General features: G+C 44.6%; 1 protein-coding gene across 7 annotated transcripts; it reads left to right on the top strand.

The window, feature by feature from the left end:
• Positions 1–1,455: 1,455 nt before the first annotated feature.
• On the top strand, positions 1,456–18,459 carry B3GNT2 (UDP-GlcNAc:betaGal beta-1,3-N-acetylglucosaminyltransferase 2). 7 transcript variants are annotated; one of them, XM_033055535.2, is made up of 2 exons: positions 1,456–2,089; positions 16,062–18,459. In XM_033055535.2, exon 2 carries the CDS (start codon positions 16,071–16,073, stop codon positions 17,262–17,264), a length of 1,194 nt encoding a protein of 397 aa, XP_032911426.1. In that variant the 5' UTR covers positions 1,456–2,089; positions 16,062–16,070; the 3' UTR covers positions 17,265–18,459. The 7 variants fall into 7 exon arrangements, with proteins under 7 accessions (XP_032911426.1, XP_032911427.1, XP_032911421.1 ...); XM_033055536.2 differs by lacking the exon at positions 1,456–2,089 and adding an exon at positions 2,597–2,619; XM_033055530.2 differs by lacking the exon at positions 1,456–2,089 and adding an exon at positions 2,701–2,826.
• The last annotated feature ends 942 nt before the right edge of the window (positions 18,460–19,401 follow it).

The following is a 19,401-nucleotide window of genomic DNA, read 5'->3' as shown; positions in this document are numbered from 1 at the left end:
AACATTAAAATCCTGCTTCTTCTTCCAGGAAAGCAAACTGCATAACAACTTTAACCACACATTTTCCAGGCTCCCTTGGTTCTACCCCAGCACAAGCAGCCATCCAGGAGAGGTTGTACATCTGTGCAGAGATGTGGTCCCTGCTGTCCTGCCACATCCAGGACCTGTTAGTTGGCAGGAAAGAAACATCCCGGGGCTTAGGGCTTTTGCCTGGTGTGAAGCATGGATTTTGATGCAGAGAAGGTTGAGTGCTCACCCTGCTTGGGAAAGCAGCGCTGCAGAGCGAGCCCCAGGCTCACCTCCCATAGGGGTTTTAGGTCTAGGTGTTTTCCGGCTTTCAGACAACTTTTGAGGCCCAGCTGCCATGTGGATCAAGGAATACATTTGGATTACAACACCTCCCCCCTGAAGGTTTCCAAAGGCGCCCCGTGACCAGCCCAGTAGCTCTGATTACAGAGGAGCGGGTGCGGCCTGGGTGTGGAACTGGGAGCAGGGGAAAGTATCTTTCCCCCAAAGGCGGCAGACCATCTAATCACTGACCAACCCTTTCAGCTTCTACGTGTTTTTCCAGGCTCCTTAGCACCCAGTGACACGAGATACACTGCTCTAGTCGATTTTTGGTTTGTTTGGTTTTTTTTTTCAGTTGATCTCAAAACATATCATTATGAAATCTCCTGTGCAGTGGAGCCAAGCTCCTGGCTGCCAGACACTCAATTCTCCTTTCAAACCCTCCTGTTACTTAATGGACAGTGATGTTTGCCGATTTAGGGTAATTCCTCCCTTTGCTGTAATCTTCCTGCTCTGATGAAAAGGACAGCTTTACTCAAACGTGAAGTACATGTATAAATATTTGAAGAGGGATGAAATATGCAACATCTCCACCAATGCGCTGTGAATGGGGACGTTTCTTCCAGACTCCTGAGTGAAGATTTTAGAGCAGCTCCAAGACACTTGCAGCAGGTTTCCTAATGGCATCCAGTATTTAACACACAGAGTATGGGGAGCTGGGGATGTGCAGTGGGTGCTGATGCTGTTTCCCAAACCAGAAGTATTTAGGGCTGGGCACACCAGCTCTTGAATACTGGTGAAAATGAGTGCTGTAAAATGGAAGTGAATAACCTGTATTTCCATGGATCTCAGGGACATACTTACCCCTCCTTTTGCAATGAGAACAATTTTAAGTGATTGTGCCAGGTGACATTGAGACAATTCCTTTGGTTGGGCCTCTCCTTACACTGGATTGAGAACGCAGGTGCTAAAAATAGAAACAAATGGCATGTGTTCGTTTTCATCCTGTGTAGGACAAAAACCTGAGAGGTTCACAGTCTGTGGGAACTGTAAATGCCTGCTAGTTGCTATTGATCTGTCCAGGACAAGATGTGCCCTCTTTGCTGCAGCAGCACACATTTCTGTGTTTTATTCCGGTAAGCATCCTGGATTCCTGAGGGTTTCCTTTGGTTTGTTTCCACAGGGATGTCTGGTTAGGAACTGTCGGCTCATCCACCTACCAAGAAAGCAAACAACAACAACAAAAGAGTTACTAATGAATGAGTCATGCCTGATTTAGTACCAGCACTGGAAGGCGAATTCCCAAAATCGGAAATTCTCACGAACTTCTTTACTAAGGGAAGCCTTGACAGTCTGAGGGCCCCTGTGCTTCTCCCTGCCGGACTCGGTAACAAAAGCTTTGAAGGCTTCCACGGAAAGCTGAGCCACGTGCAAAGAATGTTTATCCCGAAGAAGAAACATTAAAAAGTGATGCGGCACGGCATTTCTGGGAAGGGCTTGGGGGGGTTTCCTCGCTCGCCTGGCACCGCATGGAACAAAACTGAGGGAAAACCATCCTAAGGGAATGGCCGGCGACCCGCGGACGGAGAGCCGGACAGAGCTGCCAGCACACCAGGACCGGCACAGGAGCCAGGAGGGACCCGGGGCCAGCCCGGGAGGAGGGTGCCCGCTGCGGGGCCGTTTCCACAGCCAGGGATCAAAGGGAGCAGCCCCTGGCCCGGCTGGGAGGCGAACGGCGGCAACGCAGCGGCGTCTGCCCCATTCCCCTGGCTCCTCCAACAACACAAACACCTTTCCTGAGGTAAACACCTCCCAGCTCCACAGCCTGGGCTCGGCGGCGGTGCCGGGGGACGGCGGGAGAACACCGTGTCCAGCCGGGGCCGGGCCGGCTCGGGTCGCCCGCCCGCGCGCGGCCCTCAGGGGCGCGGCGCTCCGGCAACCGCGAGGAGCCCCCGCCGCCGCCCCGCCCGGCCCGGCCCCACGGGGCGCGCGCCCCGCGCTCCGCCAACCCGCGGCGCCGGCGGCCGGGCGGGGGCGGGGCCGCGGCTCTCGCGCCCCGCGCTGTGTCTCGCCCCCGCCCGCCTCGCCCCCTGCGAGCCGGGCGTGCGCGCGCGCGGGGCTCCGCCACAGGGCAACAAGTGAGAGGCGCTCCCCGGGCGCGCCCCCGCCCCGCCGCGGCTCCGCTTCCCCCGCCGCCGCCTCCGCCTCGCCGCGGCCCCGGCTCCTCAGGCAGACCACCCCTGAGGACACAGCGGCGGGGCGCGCCGTCCCGCGGGGACGGAGGACGAGCCTTCCGCGGCAGCCTCGGCGCCGCCCCGGCATCGCCCTCAGGTGCGGAGCCCCCGCCCGCTGCGGGGGCCGGCGGAGCAGGGCGGCAGCGCGGAGCTCCGGCGGCCGCCAGGGCCGTGGTGGGGCGGCAGGCCGGGGCCAGGCGGGTGGGAGCCCGCGGCGAGGGCAGCCTGCGGCCGGACAAAGCATGGTGGATGCGGAGGCGGCGTCAGCGAGAACCCCGGCGGAGCCCCGCGGCAGCCTGGCAAGGTACGGGCGGGGGGGCTCTGCCGCCGCCCCCGCCAGCGCTGCCCCAGCGGCTGAGGACGCACGGCGGGCAAAAAAAGCCCCGCTTTTAAACTTAATTTTCGCCTCCCGGGCTTTTCCAGGTCGTGAGGTTTTCCTTCCCTGTCGCCTCTCGCTTATTTGCGTAGTGACCGCTGCGAGCTGGCGGCGCGGGGGGCGAGCGGGCGGAGACATGAATTTGTGGTTTTTTAGGGGCTGGGATTTTCCTTTTCCCCGGCTGGGAGGTGACGGCGGCGCAGGGTGGGGTCACAGCGCGGAGTGCCGGCACATGTTGCAGCCGGAGCGGCGGGGAGAGGCACAGCCTGCCGGGCAGCGATGCAACTCAGGCCAGCTCAGCCCACCGTATGTTTGTCCTGGCTTTTTAATTTTTTTTTTTTTTTTATTTTATTCCTTTAACGTGGGGAGGCAGCGTTGGAGGTGCCGAAGCCGTGAGGTTTTTCCAGGGAATGCCCGAGCCGTGGGGCTGCGGCAGTGGCGGGAGCTGCTGCAATCCGCTCCTCGGCTGGAGGGAGGCACGGAGGGCGGCGGTGGCGGAGCGGGGCCACTCACAGAGCTCCTGGGCTCACCTCATTACCCCACTGCGGCTTAATTATTAACATCCACCCGGGATTCTGCACAGCGCAGTGCTGAGGCTGTGGCACTGGACCTGGAAAGGGAGAAAATGGTGTTTTTGATGGAGTTTGCCTGAATGTATGTGCTGCTTCACGAGGTGATGCTTTTTAGTCCTTCAAACTTCCTGACACATCTTGGGTCCCGTCAGGAGGGGACTTCAGGTTACTCGCAGGGATTGTGGCTAAGCTGCAGCTCGCGGCTCAGTCATCCTGCAAAAATTTGTGGTGAAAGTTACTTGAGTAACCCTTTTAATCCGACTTCCCAGAATACTCTGTGCTGTTCGGGTTGATTATTAAATACTCATGGTTAGTTTTAACTATGCAAAATAAGAACCTGCGTGGTTCCGTTGTTAGTTGTTTTGTCTTTTTTTTTTTTTTTTTCCTATGGGGTTTTCTCCTTCCCTTCCCTCTCCTGTTTTATTTTATTTTATTTTTAATTTTTTTTTATAGAAAGACTTGGTTTGGGCACAGAAGAAGTTTAGTCCGGCCGTGAAAAGATGCGTGCACAAAAATTGCACGCTAGACATGTCATCTGCGAGTTATTGAGGAAACATGATTATAGCGTTGTCCTTTGAGGAAATTTCTGGTAAATTATTGCTCACCGTCTTAAAGAGAGACAACCCGGAATCCAGTTCTCTTCCCCAAGCTGCTCAAAGCGGTTTCGTGTTCTTGCAGTTCCGCTTTGGCGTCAGGTTCTGGTGCTGTCACCGAGGGCGTGTGCGGAGGGTGGGGCGGGGGCGGCAGATGACACCGGGGTGCCGGCACGCTCGGGGTTCGGCTCGGCTCGGACGGAGAGCCCAGGCTGCCGGCACAGGCTGCCCTGCCGCTCGGTGACCCGGCCGGAATGCCTGGTGAACCACCGGAGGAGTTGAATGAGCGCTGAACTGTTACGAAATGCGTGGAGGAAACGAAACGGAGAATCAGCTTTTCTCATTCGGCAGATTTAATTTGTAATGGTTTGGGGATTTATTTTTGTTGGTTTTGGTTTTTTTTTCCCTTCCCAGCGCTGTAAACAACTCGAGGAGATAGATATCTTTAAAAAAACAATACTGCCGTGGAGATGGATTAAAGTACAGAATGTTTGTCTTGTACCTAAAAATGTAATGCTGTCAGTTAGAGTCAAAATATTTTGGCTTAAAGGAAACCCTGGTTCTCCTGCTTGCTTTGAACGTGTGACTTTCTACAGGAGATGTTGTGCAGTGCTGAGCTGTATGGCTGTAGGGAAGCTACGGACAGAGGATAAAAATAGAATGTATTTAAATCATTCTGTCATCTTTTCACCTCTAAAGTGGTTTTGCTTGGATTTCTGCTCGTTTCTTTTCCCCATGATGAGGAAAATGCAGCAAGGTAGCGCAGCTGAAGGGACTTGTTTTTGAAGGTCATGTTTTAGATGGCTGGGAGTGCTAGCTAGCTGTCTGATGCCCTGTTTCATAATAGGTAAAACTCACTAATCTCCCCAGAGGTTGTTCCTAATGAACACAGTGTCACTGGTAGTCAAAAAATTTATTGTTATTGCCTGGAAGCTGCTCCTGAAATTTTTTAAATAGTTCTGGATAATGAAGATGATGCTGAGGAGATCAGTGGAGAAGTGGTGTTTGCTCAGAGAAAAAGCAGTGTTTGATGAGAAATTAGTGGATAAACTGGTGTTGTATTCTGTTTTGGCAGATCTGGGAAATTGTCTGTATGAGGAGTCACAGAGTATACAGAGGGGAGGGGAAAGCAGAATTTGAGTTTTCATCTTCTTGCCTACCCTGGCAAAGATTCCTTGGAGACCCAAGCCTTTTGAAGGAGTGCTGCTCCATGGTGACTTGTCAGTGCTGAGACCCTGAGGAGCTGTCATTTTACTGCCACCTGGTGCAGCAATTTTCACAGTGGATCCGACAGCGATTTTTCCTGTTGCTGTGTAAATCCACTTGAAGGAGGGAAAAAGTGGTAGTGACAAAAGGCTGTGTCAGTGCTGATCGTGTTTGAAACACAGGACGTGATTGCTTCTCCTACCACAGCCAGTATTGCATTATCACAGCAGTCAGGGCTGCCTTGTCATTGATCTGTGCACTTGTGGTCATTTTGCTCCAAATTACCCCAAGGACAGAAAAAAAGACTGAGCAGTATCGCTTAAAATTGTCAGCCAAGCTCTTTGGTAACTTGTTCTTTCTCGACAGATCAGTGAATTTTTGACAAGTGTGTCAGATGGTCTTGCAAAATCTTTACTTCAGGCGGGTTGCGAAACTTCTGAGTTGGACTTTTCCTGTGTGCTGTCAGACTTGTGCCTTGTGCTGCCAGGGACTAAAGCAGCTCTGTCAGAAGCACAGTGAAGGCTGATGTTCCAGATCCTCATATTTTACTGGGTTTGGTTACGTCTCCTGTGGTAAAAAAAACCCATTATTTGCTTCTTTTTGAAGAATTTGCAGTCTGCATGGTAGAGACTGGGAGGTTTCTTACAGGTAGAGCTTAAAGTGTGTGATTCTCAGATTAACCAAGAATAGGCCAAAGGTGGGGTGGAGGGAAGATATTGGCAAGAGTGAACTTACTATGGCAAAAAGTTTTCTGTGAAAAGCACATAATACAGAAAAAACGCATCAAAATATTGAGAATTTATTATTTATTTCATCAATATAATGAGAATTTAAACGTCTCGTTTTTATGTTAATGTTTCTTGAAGGTCATTAGGATTGATTGCCTTTAAAAAACTTGAAATCATCTTTATCACTCATAGGTTGTTGGTTTGTGATTTTTTTTTAGTGTATCTCTTTATTACATTTTTTTATTACTCTATGGTAGAAACACATCAGTAATTTTGAAGCAAGTAGGCATCCATTTACTTTTTAAATTCAAACTTCTTTTTTTCCAGGTATAAGCAATATTAGTCCCTAACACATTTTAAACCAAAGTGTTAACAGTTAATTTAGGAAGAAGGTTGTGTGGCTGGATGCATGTGCAATCACGGGATTAGTGTTTGATGTTTCTGTGTGTCATGGGCTGTGTTCATGTGAGTGCTTATTATGGAATCATGGTTGGAACAGGGATCCCCACAGGGATCATTGGAGTCCAACTCCAGGCCCTGCATGGGACAGTGCTTCATGTGGTTTGGAGAAGAATTTGTGCCTTTGAGTGCGGTTCACAAAAATTCCTGATGTGTTATCCCGGTTCTGACCTCACAGAGATATATTTAGATGCTTTTATCAGTTCACAGTTGTAACCCTTTATGAAAGCAAGCACCCTTCATGTGCCTAAAAAAACAGCAAAAAAGAAAGAAAAGGTCATGATGATGGTAGGATGAAATACAGGCTCTTCCTGTTTTAGTACAGAGTGAAGAAGTCACCGACCAAAAGTTGGGGGATAAATGTCAGACCTGTCCAGTCACATTTTCCTTTTCTTTTTATGTAGGAAGCACAGACAGGTAACTGGGACTTGATCCTGCTCTTTGCCTGTGTCTCTCGCTGATTTCCTTGAGCCTTTTAGGATTTCAAAGATGCCTAAGTATAAACCAACCTCAGAGTGCAGATCGTGTAAAACCCAGAGAAAAGACTGGATCATTAAACTGTCTTGTGATGAACTGTGCAGAAGAATGATTGAATTGGTGCCTCGTGAGAGGCAATTAGCATTTAAGTAAGGAAAAGAATCCCCGTGTGTGATGGGTGTGGTGCTGAGAGTTTTCAAGGGAGAATTGATGAAGCAGTTTCCATCAGCAGCGGGTTAAGAAAGCTTTGTTTGGGAGAAATAGAACAGAAAGAGTTGAAAAACATGTAATTTGGAGGCAGTTTTGCTCGTCTCTGTAAATAACTTCTGAAATTTAGCAGCTGCTTCATCTTAAGCACACTCAGAAGAGTTAGTGTTGAGAGTGAATTGACCAAATCCCTTCAACTGTAAGCCAGCTATCTGGATCAAATGAGCAGGAAGTCTTGTGGGTGAGAATGACTAGTTACCCCGTAAAAGGGTAATTCCCGGAGGCCCAGAGGTTTATGAACCGACAGACGACCTGCTATTGGTATGGCATTTACGGGAGAATTTACGATGGTGTCAAGGTTTGTGTGCCCCACGCAGGTGTGCGTGCCGTGGGATGCACGGGCTCCTGCTCGAGTTTCCTGCCGGGAGCATCCTGCTGTGTCCTGGGGCGGTTCGGAGGCTGAAGCGCTGTGTGTGCTCCCAGCCTTGTGCTGGTGTAGCTGATCATGCAGCTGCGTCGTGAACTGAACTGAGGAGCTAAGCGGGTTGAGAAATAACTTTTACTGTTTGCTTGTCTTCAGGGTTATAATAATGTAACGGTGAGCCACGCAAATATGGGAATTCATGGCCTGGGAAAGGGTGGAATTCTTTTAACTGTGTTTAAGGAGAGCTGCTACTGAATGCCCAACTGTATCCTGAATGTAGTGCTGATTTATCTTACTTGAGCAATTATGTTTTTCCATCTGGTATTTGAAAGTTAGAAACTGTTCATGGGAAATTGTCTTTGGGATGGGAATTGTTGTTGCAAACAACAGTTTTTGATCTGCTTTTGAATAAAAACAGTTAAAATTCGTACAGAACAGCCTTAGGTTGATTACCCAAACCTATCTCAACCTTTGTGTGTGTATCTCACACTTTGGTGTGTAGGTAACAGATACGGAAGGTGCTACTCAGATTTAGAAGTTTCTAATCGGGTTAGATACTTATCTGCTGTTAACAAAAACTGGAGTTAGCTGCCTAGCCGGCTTAAAGATCCTTTACAAAATCCTCCTGGTACTTATATGCATATTTAGCTGCCTAAAGCTGCTGGAGAAATTGTTCCTTTTTCCATAAACTTGATAGGCTGGAACGAGATCTGTATCATAGGTTTTACAGTTTTGAAGGAGGACAATGAACTTCTCTGCTTACCACTCCACTGATTTTTCTGAACTTTAAATGAATTATTTAGAAAGATGAAGAACTTTCCTATAATTATACCTGAAACCAAAAACAGTTGAAGGCAAAAGTATTTTTCATGTATTTGCATTTTAAAATGTAGGCTTTGAATTCTTCAATGCTTGTTTAGCTCAGTACTGTAAGTTCAGAGACAGATTCCAGAATTCTGACATGAATATTCATGGTATGAATTTGGTTTGAATTGACTTCTGAGTAACCACATAGTGCTGGCAGGGAAATATGGCTTGAGATGGCTGGGAATTTTACCCTCTCAGTTGTGTATCCCATCGCACAAAGCCAGCAGCTTGGGGAAGTCAAATTGAAAACTAGTGTTTATTTTTAACCCAAAGGATGGCAGTAACCAGGGAGAAGTGTGGACTTCATCAGCTGTACCAAGTTACACTGTTCTTGTTTTTGAAACATAGTTTTTAGTTGTGTGTTTTGTGTCTAATGGCAAGAAGACAAAGCAGAGGTAACATTTTGATGACTTGAGGTATGGTGCTTGAAGGATGGTATTGCTACTTGACTAAGTAATGATTACTCTCTGCACAGATATAAAAGTGGTTGGAATATGGTTAAGGCAGGATTAATTACTGGTTTTAAGATAAAACTGGAAGCGATACCAGGAGCAGATGCGTTGTCTTGTTTGTGGAAATTATGGTTATCTGCATTTTGCATAGGGTTTCAAATCATGAGTTTTATTTCAAACACAGCACAAAAGTAAGAAGCAAGAGAGTGTCTGTCCTGCAGGCTTTCTCTGTTTAAATGCCTACTGAAAGCATCGGTCACATTTGCAATGTGTTACACCCGTTCTTTCTCACCAGAGCTAGCACTGATCCAAGCACGAGGTGTCTGGGAAGAAGGTGGTTCCTTGTCCACTTCCTTGGCTTTCTAGTAATTATGGGCAGATAAAGTGCAGCTGGAATGAATCCCAAAGCGAGGAGCAGACACGGTTGGGTCACACTAGGTCAGTCGCTGTAGCTGGGTACAAAGTGCCAGGGAAATTTGGGGTGTACCTTGTAGTGGAACAGGTGCCCCAGACTCTCTGCCTCTGGTGAAGCAGTGCTGGTTGTGTCGGGCCCTGGCCGAGGGAGCTCTGGATGAAGGTGGGAGCCAGCAGCAGCCCGTGCTGGTACACGAAAGCTGAGGCTGGTGATAGATGGGCTCTGCTGTGACCTGGGCTGTGCCAGCCTTCCCTCTTCTCCTACTGTTTGTGCAGCACATCTTGGAGGGATGTGAGCTGGCTGAAAGCTAATTGCTGCTTTGTTGTAGGTTCTTTATTGTCCTCCAGCTCCCTGAACTGATTCACCACAATCAAATCAGTGCAAAGGTAGATGGGACTGTGCAGCTTATGCAGGGGAAGGAATAAATTTACAGGAATGAGTCAGCTATGACTGAAACTGTTTTAAACTGCCATGGAGCTGTGCTCCTCCACTTCTAATTGATGTAATGAATGACAATTAATTTTGTTCCAAGAAATATTTCTCTGCTGACACTTGGTTAAACCCCTTCTCTTGATTCTTTATAATTTACTGTTTGCTCAAGCTGAGGCCTGTCAAATGAAAACTGAAGTTCTGAAATCAGAAGCTGGCAACTCCAGGTTATTCCTAACAAATGCACGATGTCATCATTCTCAAGCTTGAACTGACCTTAGAATGGCACAAGAATTTTTTGTATTAACAAACTGGGAAAAACGGGTCACATCTGCTACCACAGGCCCTCGACTACTGGCATATTAAATTTTAATATTTATTTTTATATTGAGTTGATATCTTACCCTCAGTTTGCAGTGTGAAATCTCAACTACTGGGGAAAAAAACCCCAAACCAACAACCCAAACAATTTTTTACTGTTAAACAAAGAAACCAAACTTTTTTCATCACAAGTCTTTTGTTGTTTTGTTGTTTTTTTTTCATGGGCCGTTAGGAACAACTTCATAGCTATCTAGTGTGGCTGCAGGCATGCCAGTGTAGAATGGTTATGTTAGCAGGCAGCACTGATTTATTGGGACACTGCCGTTGTTTAAATTGACTTATGTAGGTTTGGTGTACATGTGCAGTTACATTGCTTGTTCATCCCTGTGGAAAACCATGGCCAAACTCAAGTAAGTCCATACCAGTAGTAAAATTGGAATATCCATTAAACCTTGAGTTTACAGAATATTTTTCATAACAACTTTTTCTTGCATATGCTTTGATCTTCTATAGAAACGCAGGAATTCAAATATAAAACTGAATGTTCTGTCACCCAGTCCAAGGATTTAATTTTAACAGATTAAAAGAAAATACTTAAGTCTAACTTGCAGTGAATTCAGTAGGTGCACCATATTTAAATATTTTCTCAATCAAACCCAGAGCTTTTATGACAGACACCTGCAAACAACTTAAAATACAGACAGGGCTGGGATGATCTGATGATTTATTGGTAGCTGGCTTATTTAAAAATGGCTGAAAAAATAGATTATTACTCTGTGGTTGAAGGTTTGGGCATTTCAGCAGTTTGGTTTGGGGTTAGAAGTGTTCAGTTTGAGACAGTGGTGAGCTGATGGTATCTCTTCTTTCTCTAAATGGACTGTCAAGCAGGAATTTCACATAGGGTGGTTTCAACGAAGTTAAAAGTAAGTTTTTAGTGTTGAATAACTTTGTAAAGATAACTTGATGCAGACTCTGTGGATGCTGCTGCAGTATTTCTAAGCACCAATATAAAGTCAACAAAACTTCTGTTTCATAGATGTTATTTTAAATAGCACACCTTAAAAGGCAAGGTTCTGGTAGCTTCTCTTTTCTGCTGAAGGAGCTAGAGCTGGGGAAGACCTGAAATTAGTCCAAATGGTGACAGGAAACATAGTGAAACTTACTGTGAAGATTCTGGAAGTCTGCTCCTCAGAACTTAGCATTCAGCAGTAAATAGAAGAACTGTTTAGTCTTTTAATAGCACAGTTGAAAGCTGACATCAGTAGTGTGGGGCACAAATCAAGTAGGTATTAGAGAGAGAGTTTTGAGTTCTTATGAAGCTTTTACAAGCTTGAATGCAGTAGGGATTTCCCTACCAGTTTGTAGCAACTTCTGACAAGTTAACTTCTGGAGTTTCATCAGAATATGACTGCTCTGAAAATGCCTTGAGATGCTGTGAGTTATCTGACTGCTTGGAGAAGCAAGACTCTGCACAACAAAAACCTGCTGGCATGCAGGTGATAGCAGTGTGAGAGATGTAAAGGTAATGCTCACAGATCCCACAGGTCACTGCAGCTGCTGCCTTCAGCAGTGCCCTGCTGGCAGGTTTGTAGGGTGGTGTTCTCACCTAAGGGAGGCTGAGCCCCGATGCAGGAATGTGGTCACTCATGGCTGGTGCTGGAGAAGAACCCTGCTGGAACTTGTTTCCTCTGCTCCATTGTGGTTGTGAGTGGGTGAGGTCAGAGAGCCTGCAAGTGGAGTCTTGCTTTGCTTTTACACTCCAGAGCCATCCCTTGTGTGGGGTGCACGATGACTTCATGGTCTTCGTGCTTACACCTCATACCAAACCCCACTGATGTATAACTCTAAAAAAAATCTCTACTACATTTTAAAAGTACTAAATTATTTCTCTTTGTTGTTGTTACTGTTGTATCAAAAATAACTAGATAGAAGGGGAAGGGCTGACAGATGAAAGCTTATCATGTAGCTTGTATGGCAAATGTGTATAAAGAAAATAATGTCATATTATTTTATTAACAATTTGTTTTCTGAGGATTCTTCTCCTTGTGTGGCAATAGAATACTGAGTCATTCCAAGTTCTTGGTGTGGGGAGAGATTGAGTATAATTCACAGAAGTTGAAAATCTAGAAACATTGAAAAATGGCTGGTCAAAGTGAGACCAGGTTCAATTACATAAGTAAATATTGCTCAAATGCAAGTCTGGCCCTCTAAAACCTTTTTACAGAAAACCAGGGGAGAATTACTAGACAAAAGCTCTCTTGGATGTGAGGTTTTTTTTGTGGGGTTTTGGTATTGCTTTTGGGGTTCTTTTTGAATAAAAATCTTCTGAAGATAACTAGTGAGAGAGAATGTGAAATTATTTTGGCATTTATTCAAACTCTTTCTAGTTCTTTATGCCTTGGACTGTGTTTTAGGAAAATACATGCACGTCCTTCGCTAGTCTTGCTATATTTACTCGGATCTTGAAATTCCATGCCTGATTTTCACCGGTGTCCCTTAGTATTAAAATATTGGAAGATTAGAATTTCTCTCAAAGCTAAAATAATATGCTGAAAGGTGTTTCAAAGCAGGTACATGCAAATTATTGCAAGTAATATTAAAATAAACATCAGCTGGTATGAATTTCAGTGCAGTTCTTGATGCTTTGAGCAGCATGTTGTTATTGTGGTTACTTTCCCGCAGCTGGAACATTGTTTTAGGCTGCCTTGGTAGGAGAGCACAGAAAACATTGACTGTTTCCAGTGGTAACCACCCTGTGAGACGGGCTTCTGCAGAAGGGCAGCGTGGCTATCTCTTCGATATTCTCCTGTTCTTAAGGTTTTCTTAATTACTGTCATATGAAAGGGGATTTGTGTAAAATTCTGAGGTGGGGGGGGTGGGGCAGAAGAGATTTGACAGTGTGCAGTTAAAAAATAAACAGCATTCAGATTCTTTAAAGCTGGAAATAGCACAGACTCGTTAGAACAGCCCGGGGCTCTCAACATCATCTCGTTCCAAAACTGTGCCGTTGCTCGGCCCAGAAATCTCTTGACTCACTGAACAGAGCCGAACTATTAAGAAAACTGATGCATCTCACAGGAGGTTAGAAGGACTCCATATGGCTTGTGATGTGTTAAGTAGCTAAAACAGTTAATTTCAGAAGCAGCAGTGTCACTACTGCACGTGCTGTTGCTGGCACTGTCAGAAGTGGTACTGCAGGTACAGCTGCTGTAAGGGATATCGGACCCTAAACTGAAGTTACATGGGAACATCCCAGCCTGTCCTAGCACCAGTTACAGTCTCTGCAAAGACAGAAGGGTGGTTATGTCTGTTAGATACCTGAATTACAGCTTGGCTATGCCAGATTCCTGATAGTTTAGTCCTGGACCAGTAGGGTGTTAGGTGTGATACCTGCTGGTAACAGGGATTATCTTCTCTTTTGTCAGCCCCAGTAAGTAAATGGACTTGTAATGCTTGGGTTTGGCAGTCAGATAATGGAGCTGTGGTCCTCAGCCCACTTAGAAAATACAGCCAAACTCCTGCCCTCAGAAAAGTATTTACAGTGAAAGGCTGTGGCTTCTGTCGGGCTTGAAGGAGGTGGAAAAGCTGAGTGTTTTACCTTGGGCCTGCACAAATGATTAGATTGGTTCATCTACTTGTGGATCCACAGCCTGGAACAGAGTAGAGGCTGGCAGTACTTGCTTGTGGGGGTGATACCCTTTGCTGTTCTTTGTGAGATGGAAACACTCTCATCTTGCCAGCCTTGTACTTTTTCTGCTGAAAAGCTCTACCAGGTCTAACAGTAAATGGGAATTTTTCTGCTCAGGATCCCTGTCTCATTTGCCGCAAGGGATTGCAGTCATAGTGCACTGAAGGATTTTGTTAAGTGTTTGAAATAAAACCTTTGCGAATGGTGTCTCATTGTGTCAGAAGAGTCTCAGGTCAAGTATCCAGATGCCTTGGAGGTGCTGAATACTCTCAGCTTGGTAAGCTGGGGGCTGTGACAGATGAGCAGTGTGGTGCTGCCTATCCTGAAGAATCAAGCTTTGGCTGAAATCCTGTATTTGTTGGCTGTTCCTGGGAGGGAGCAGTCACCCTGTTGTCTCTGGAGTCCTGGGATAGTCAGATACCACATCATTTGTTGCTTAGTGGGAAGTGCTGTAGAGGACAGGGCAGATAAACCCTGATTTTCATGCTGAGCTCAGTGGAACAGCACGAAACAGGGGACGGCTCCTTCTCTGGTATTTTTTGCGTCTAGTGAAAGGGAAATGTAGAAAACCAATGAATTTATCTGTTTTTAGTGGCAGTTGAAAGAGGAAGATAAAGTTCCTTTGAAGTCTGTGTGACCAACCCCAGTGCTTTCTTAACAGTTCAGCTATTTATCTTAAACAATGGCACTGACCACAAATGTGGTTTTGTCTTTGAGATATATAAGAAAAGTACTTTAAAATTGGAACAGAAACTTCATAGCTGACTGAGAGTAAAATATAAAATAAAGTAGATCTGGCCTGAGCATATACAGAGATATATATGCAGATGGTACATGAGGAAGCCCAGGCATTTTTCTGAGAGGCTGGTTTTTTTAGGAGTGGCTTTGGATTTCAGTTCCAGATAAACACCCATGCATACCCTTCTGGATTTAATAATGGTTATGGGTCAAATAAGAGCAAAAAGATTACTGATTATTTACTTGCTGCTTTCTTCCTAAATTTTTTGTAGTTTAGTGTTTAACTTATTGAGAGTAAATCAAAGTAAGACTGATGAAAGCAGAAGAGACCAAGGGTCAGTGTTGCTCAGGTTTCAGGAGATGGCTGAAAAAAAGAAAACAGCAAGAACAAGGTGTACTTCTCAGTCTGCCTCCCTGTCTGCTGTTGCTCTGTGACCTCAGGGCCCGAGGCAGTGCTCACAGCTGGACTTCCAAAAGTCTGTACAAATTCTTTATTGCATTAGGTTTTTCTGATCTTCCAATAATCATTTATACTCCTGGCACATGGAAGTGTCTTTGACAGTGAGTTCTGTATGTGGCTTCGGAATAGGCTCTGTAACCTTCTAATTCATTCTGAATTATTTGTGGAGCTTGTACGTTGATGTACCCCAGGGCTAGTAAACAGTTTGGTAAGCACTGCTCTAGAGGAAAACACTGTTTTCATGTTGCTCCTTGTATTGTATTCCTTGTATCTGCATTCTGACAGCTGTGGAAGAAAGAGAGATTGATCCATTTTCTCCTATTAAAAACTGAAGATGAATCACAGAACTTCTGTGACGAAGATGTACACATACTGTTCCAAGTATGCATATATGGGAGACCTCCCCTCTTTTCACTTCTTTTTAGAGTTTTTTCCTTCGTAGTAATAATTACACTTCTATTTTCATTTACTGTTTGAATTCCTTTTTCCAGCTGGAGGGGGGAAAAAATTCAGAGTTCATGTTCTTGTCTGTCTGAATATCAGCAATGCAGCTGGCAAGTTTTGTCAGCCTTTCTTCCAAGGAACAGCCAAGTGAAATTGTCAGGAACTGATTGTGTGCTTTAAAATTTGGCTCTGCTCATTACATAGTTGGAAGGTGTGAGAGTGCAAGTATAAAAGCTTGAAACCTAATTTAAAAATAACCGACCTTATCATATAGCAATTTATTCTATACCCTTCAGCTCACCTTACTGGCAAAAAAAACAAAAAGAAAGATTTCTCAGCTTGCTTTTGCCAAGCTGAAGGCTCAGATTCTAATTATTATACGGTCAGGTGTTCAAAGGGGATCTAAATGAGAAGCAAAAACTGCTGGCTAATTTAGACTCACCATGAAAAGCTGTGTAACTTTCCTGAGCTGCAAATGGAAGCTTCACATTTGTACCAGCTTGCTGATGAAACCCTAAACCATATGTGTGTATTAGAGACAGATTAGCTTTTGCTTCTTCAGGGGTGTAGGTAACCTTGGTTTTTAGGCTGCTTACTTATATTTGAAAATAGTTTGCATTTTCAATGAGATCAAGTACTTGCTGTGAAGAAAGCTAAAAATCTTTTTTTAAATTTATTTCTAGATATGAGAAATGAGTGTTGGACGCAGAAGATTAAAGCTGCTGGGAATTCTGATGATGGTAAACATTTTTATTTATGTGATTGTGGAAGTCTCGAAGAGCGGCAGCCAAGACAAGAATGCAAAAGGCCGTGTTGTTATACCACGTAGCAAATTCTGGAGGAAATACACTCCTCACAAAGCTTATTGGAACAAACAGCAACAGAAACTTGAGCTGCTGTACAATCCTATTCTGTCCTTGCTTTCCAATATGACTGTGGAAGAGAACTTAGTTTCTAACCTAAGTGCTCTCAATTCCTGTGACCCTGACCCCTTGGTGCACTCAGAGGTTAGTGACTTTGCAAACTTGCCAGACAGATTCAAAGACTTCCTCCTCTATTTGAGGTGTAGAAATTACTCATTGCTAATGGATCAGCCAAACAAGTGTGAACAGAAACCTTTCTTGCTGCTGGCTATTAAGTCACTTATACCCCATTTTGATAGAAGGCAAGCAATTAGGGAATCCTGGGGCAAGGAAATAAAATCAGGGGATATGATAGTCAGAAGGGTCTTCTTACTTGGGCAGACCCCACCAGAGGATAATTTTCCTGACCTTTCACACATGATTAAGTTTGAGAGTGATACCCACCAAGACATTCTCCTCTGGAACTACAGAGACACTTTCTTCAATCTGACTCTGAAAGAGGTGCTGTTTCTGAAGTGGGTCAGCAGCAGCTGCGCAAATGCCCAGTTTATTTTTAAGGGTGATGATGATGTTTTTGTGAATACCAATCAGATCCTGGATTACTTGAAGAGTTTATCAAAGGAAAAAGCCAAAGACTTATTTATAGGTGACGTGATCAAAGATGCTGGACCTCACAGAGAGAAAAAATTGAAGTACTACATCCCAGAAAGTGTTTATGAAGGTTCATATCCCCCGTACGCAGGAGGCGGCGGGTTCCTGTACTCTGGTGATCTGGCACTAAGACTGAACAATGCATCTGAGCAGGTACTCCTCTACCCTATTGATGATGTTTATACTGGAATGTGCCTTCAGAAGCTTGGGCTAGCTCCAGAAAAACACAAAGGCTTCAAAACGTTTGATATCGAAGAGAAATACAGAAATAACATCTGTTCCTACACAAACTTAATGTTAGTGCATAGTAGAAAACCTCAAGAAATGATTAGGATTTGGACACGCTTGCAAGATCCACACTTAAATTGTTAAAGTAATGTGCATAAGTGTCTTAAGTCCAAAAAACTTTGCAAGTTTGGATCACTGAAGCTCCGTTTAATAGTTGAATTTTTGCTGTAAACTTTTTCCTGTACTTCTGAAAATGAGAGTAATATTAAAATCTGAAGGGATGGCTTGAAGACTTGGTCCTGACTATTCCACTGTCCTGGTGGTCGTTATGTTTCAATATTGGTCTTAATTTTAAAAAAGACATTGAGGCTATAACTGGGTGTCAGTGACTGGTTAGCTGTGCTGGAAACAGATTGCTTACCACAATGCATCTTTCATCAGTTGTGATGGTGGAAGATGATCTTCCCTTGAGTAGTGTTTGTGTGTGGAAACCACTGTAAATTGAAAATACACAAATTGGGGGAATGTAGTTTTAGATATGATATGCTTACAAGACTTTGAATTTTTTTTTTTTTAAATTTATGGTTTTCAGTCCTTTTGCACCCTGGAACAGTATATTTTTCCTTACGATCCTTTGTGCAAAGTGTACCTGTGTCTGAAGGATTTACCCTTTTGCTAGATGAAGCTTTTTTTTTTTTTTAAACAAGAAAGGATGATTCTGCTTGAAATGCCCCCTGAGAGCTCAGTGTGTAAAGAAGAGTTTATTTTGGGGCTCGGCAGGTAGGGCTGCCCCTGCCTGAGACCTCCATACTGAACTGACTTGTTGCTCATGTTACTTGTGTGAAAACTACTCTGATCAATCCTTGCTTTCTGTTCGGGCACTAAATGTGATCAGGTAGCTTGATTTGATGGAAATGACTGAAATTGCACATTGCTTCTTGAGAGCGTGGTTTGGGTCTCCTGTAAAGCGGTGGCGAATCTGGAATTGTGCAGATGCCGAGTTTGGAATTCCCAACCAAACTTTGAAGTTTGCATGAAGCCTCATGTAGAGTTACATGTGTCCTTGAAACTCAGATCTTCTCTATTTCCACATCCTGCTTATAAGAATTACTCTGAATAGTGGTCGCTTTCTTTGTATATGTAGAAGTGCCTGTCTATTTATTGTTCAGATTGAAGACCAAAACATTTTCCTAAATATATTTTGTGTAACATTTTATTTGTATAGTGTCGTCACTCGGATATTTAAATAGAGCATGATATTTTAAATCTGAGATGTGTAACGTGGTAAATAAAGCTAATTGTTATTTTTGAATTGGAAAAATAAAATGTGATTTAAGTATTTCTGGTAGTGCCTCATGTTGACTTGCAGAGCAGTTGCACTCTACATTTCAGAAGTTCAGAAACAAAAAGTTTATGACAGATTTCTCTAAGATTACGTAGCAGACTATGAAGCAAATGTCACAGTTGTACCTATATTTATTAGATGCTGTAGTAGATGGACAACTCTGGTGGAAGCAAGGGGGACATTAAGTGCCTTGGGATGACAGTATGTAGAGAAATAATTGTCTGCACAATACCGTTGCTGGTGCAATTGAAAGGAGCCAAGGAGTGGATTGAACAGCTGGCACTTGAATTTTTGATTAAAGCAACTTGGCAGCAACACCTCTTTTTTTTGCTTTTTCACCTGCTTTCTTTTTCCTTCATTTACCTGGAACAAACGTGGTGCTTTATTTGTTCAGGGAGAGGTGAGGTGTCTGGTCTTCCACCTCTTTGTTCTGTAGATGATCATGTTGACCCCAGCATGGATAAAAGACAGGCTGTGCTCTGGTGCTGTGAGGTTTGACCCTTGTGCTTTGTCATTCCTCCTGGGAAGTGACACCTTTCTGAAAGAGCTGCAGGTTTTACATGAGTTATTTCCTACCCTGTTTCTTTAAATATTAATGGGATTTTCCTCAATATTTGGGCCAAGTGAAAGAAAGTAAGTTATGCTGATGGTGAGAGATGCAAGGAGAGATGTGGTGTTAAAGTCTTGGTGGGGGAGAAGGAGGGAGGGGGAGAGAAAAAAGGTGAGGCAGAGATGAAAAGAGGGGGTGAGGGAGATGTGGAGGGGAAGGAGAGGCAGAGACAAGTGAGCACTCAAGCACTCAACAAACTGCTAAGGTCCATGGGAGAATCAAACACAAACAGGAGGGTTGCAGCAAAAAGAAGGACAGGAAAGGAGCCCAAGAATTAAATCGTGTGAGTAAGATAGGGTGGAGTGCACCTGTGATGCTAAGTGGGT

The sequence above is a fragment of the Catharus ustulatus genome, chromosome 3, assembly GCF_009819885.2.
Source record: "Catharus ustulatus isolate bCatUst1 chromosome 3, bCatUst1.pri.v2, whole genome shotgun sequence".
Lineage (NCBI taxonomy): Eukaryota > Metazoa > Chordata > Aves > Passeriformes > Turdidae > Catharus > Catharus ustulatus.
Note: the sequence above shows the minus strand (reverse complement) of the source record. Positions and strands in the feature narration are given on the sequence as shown.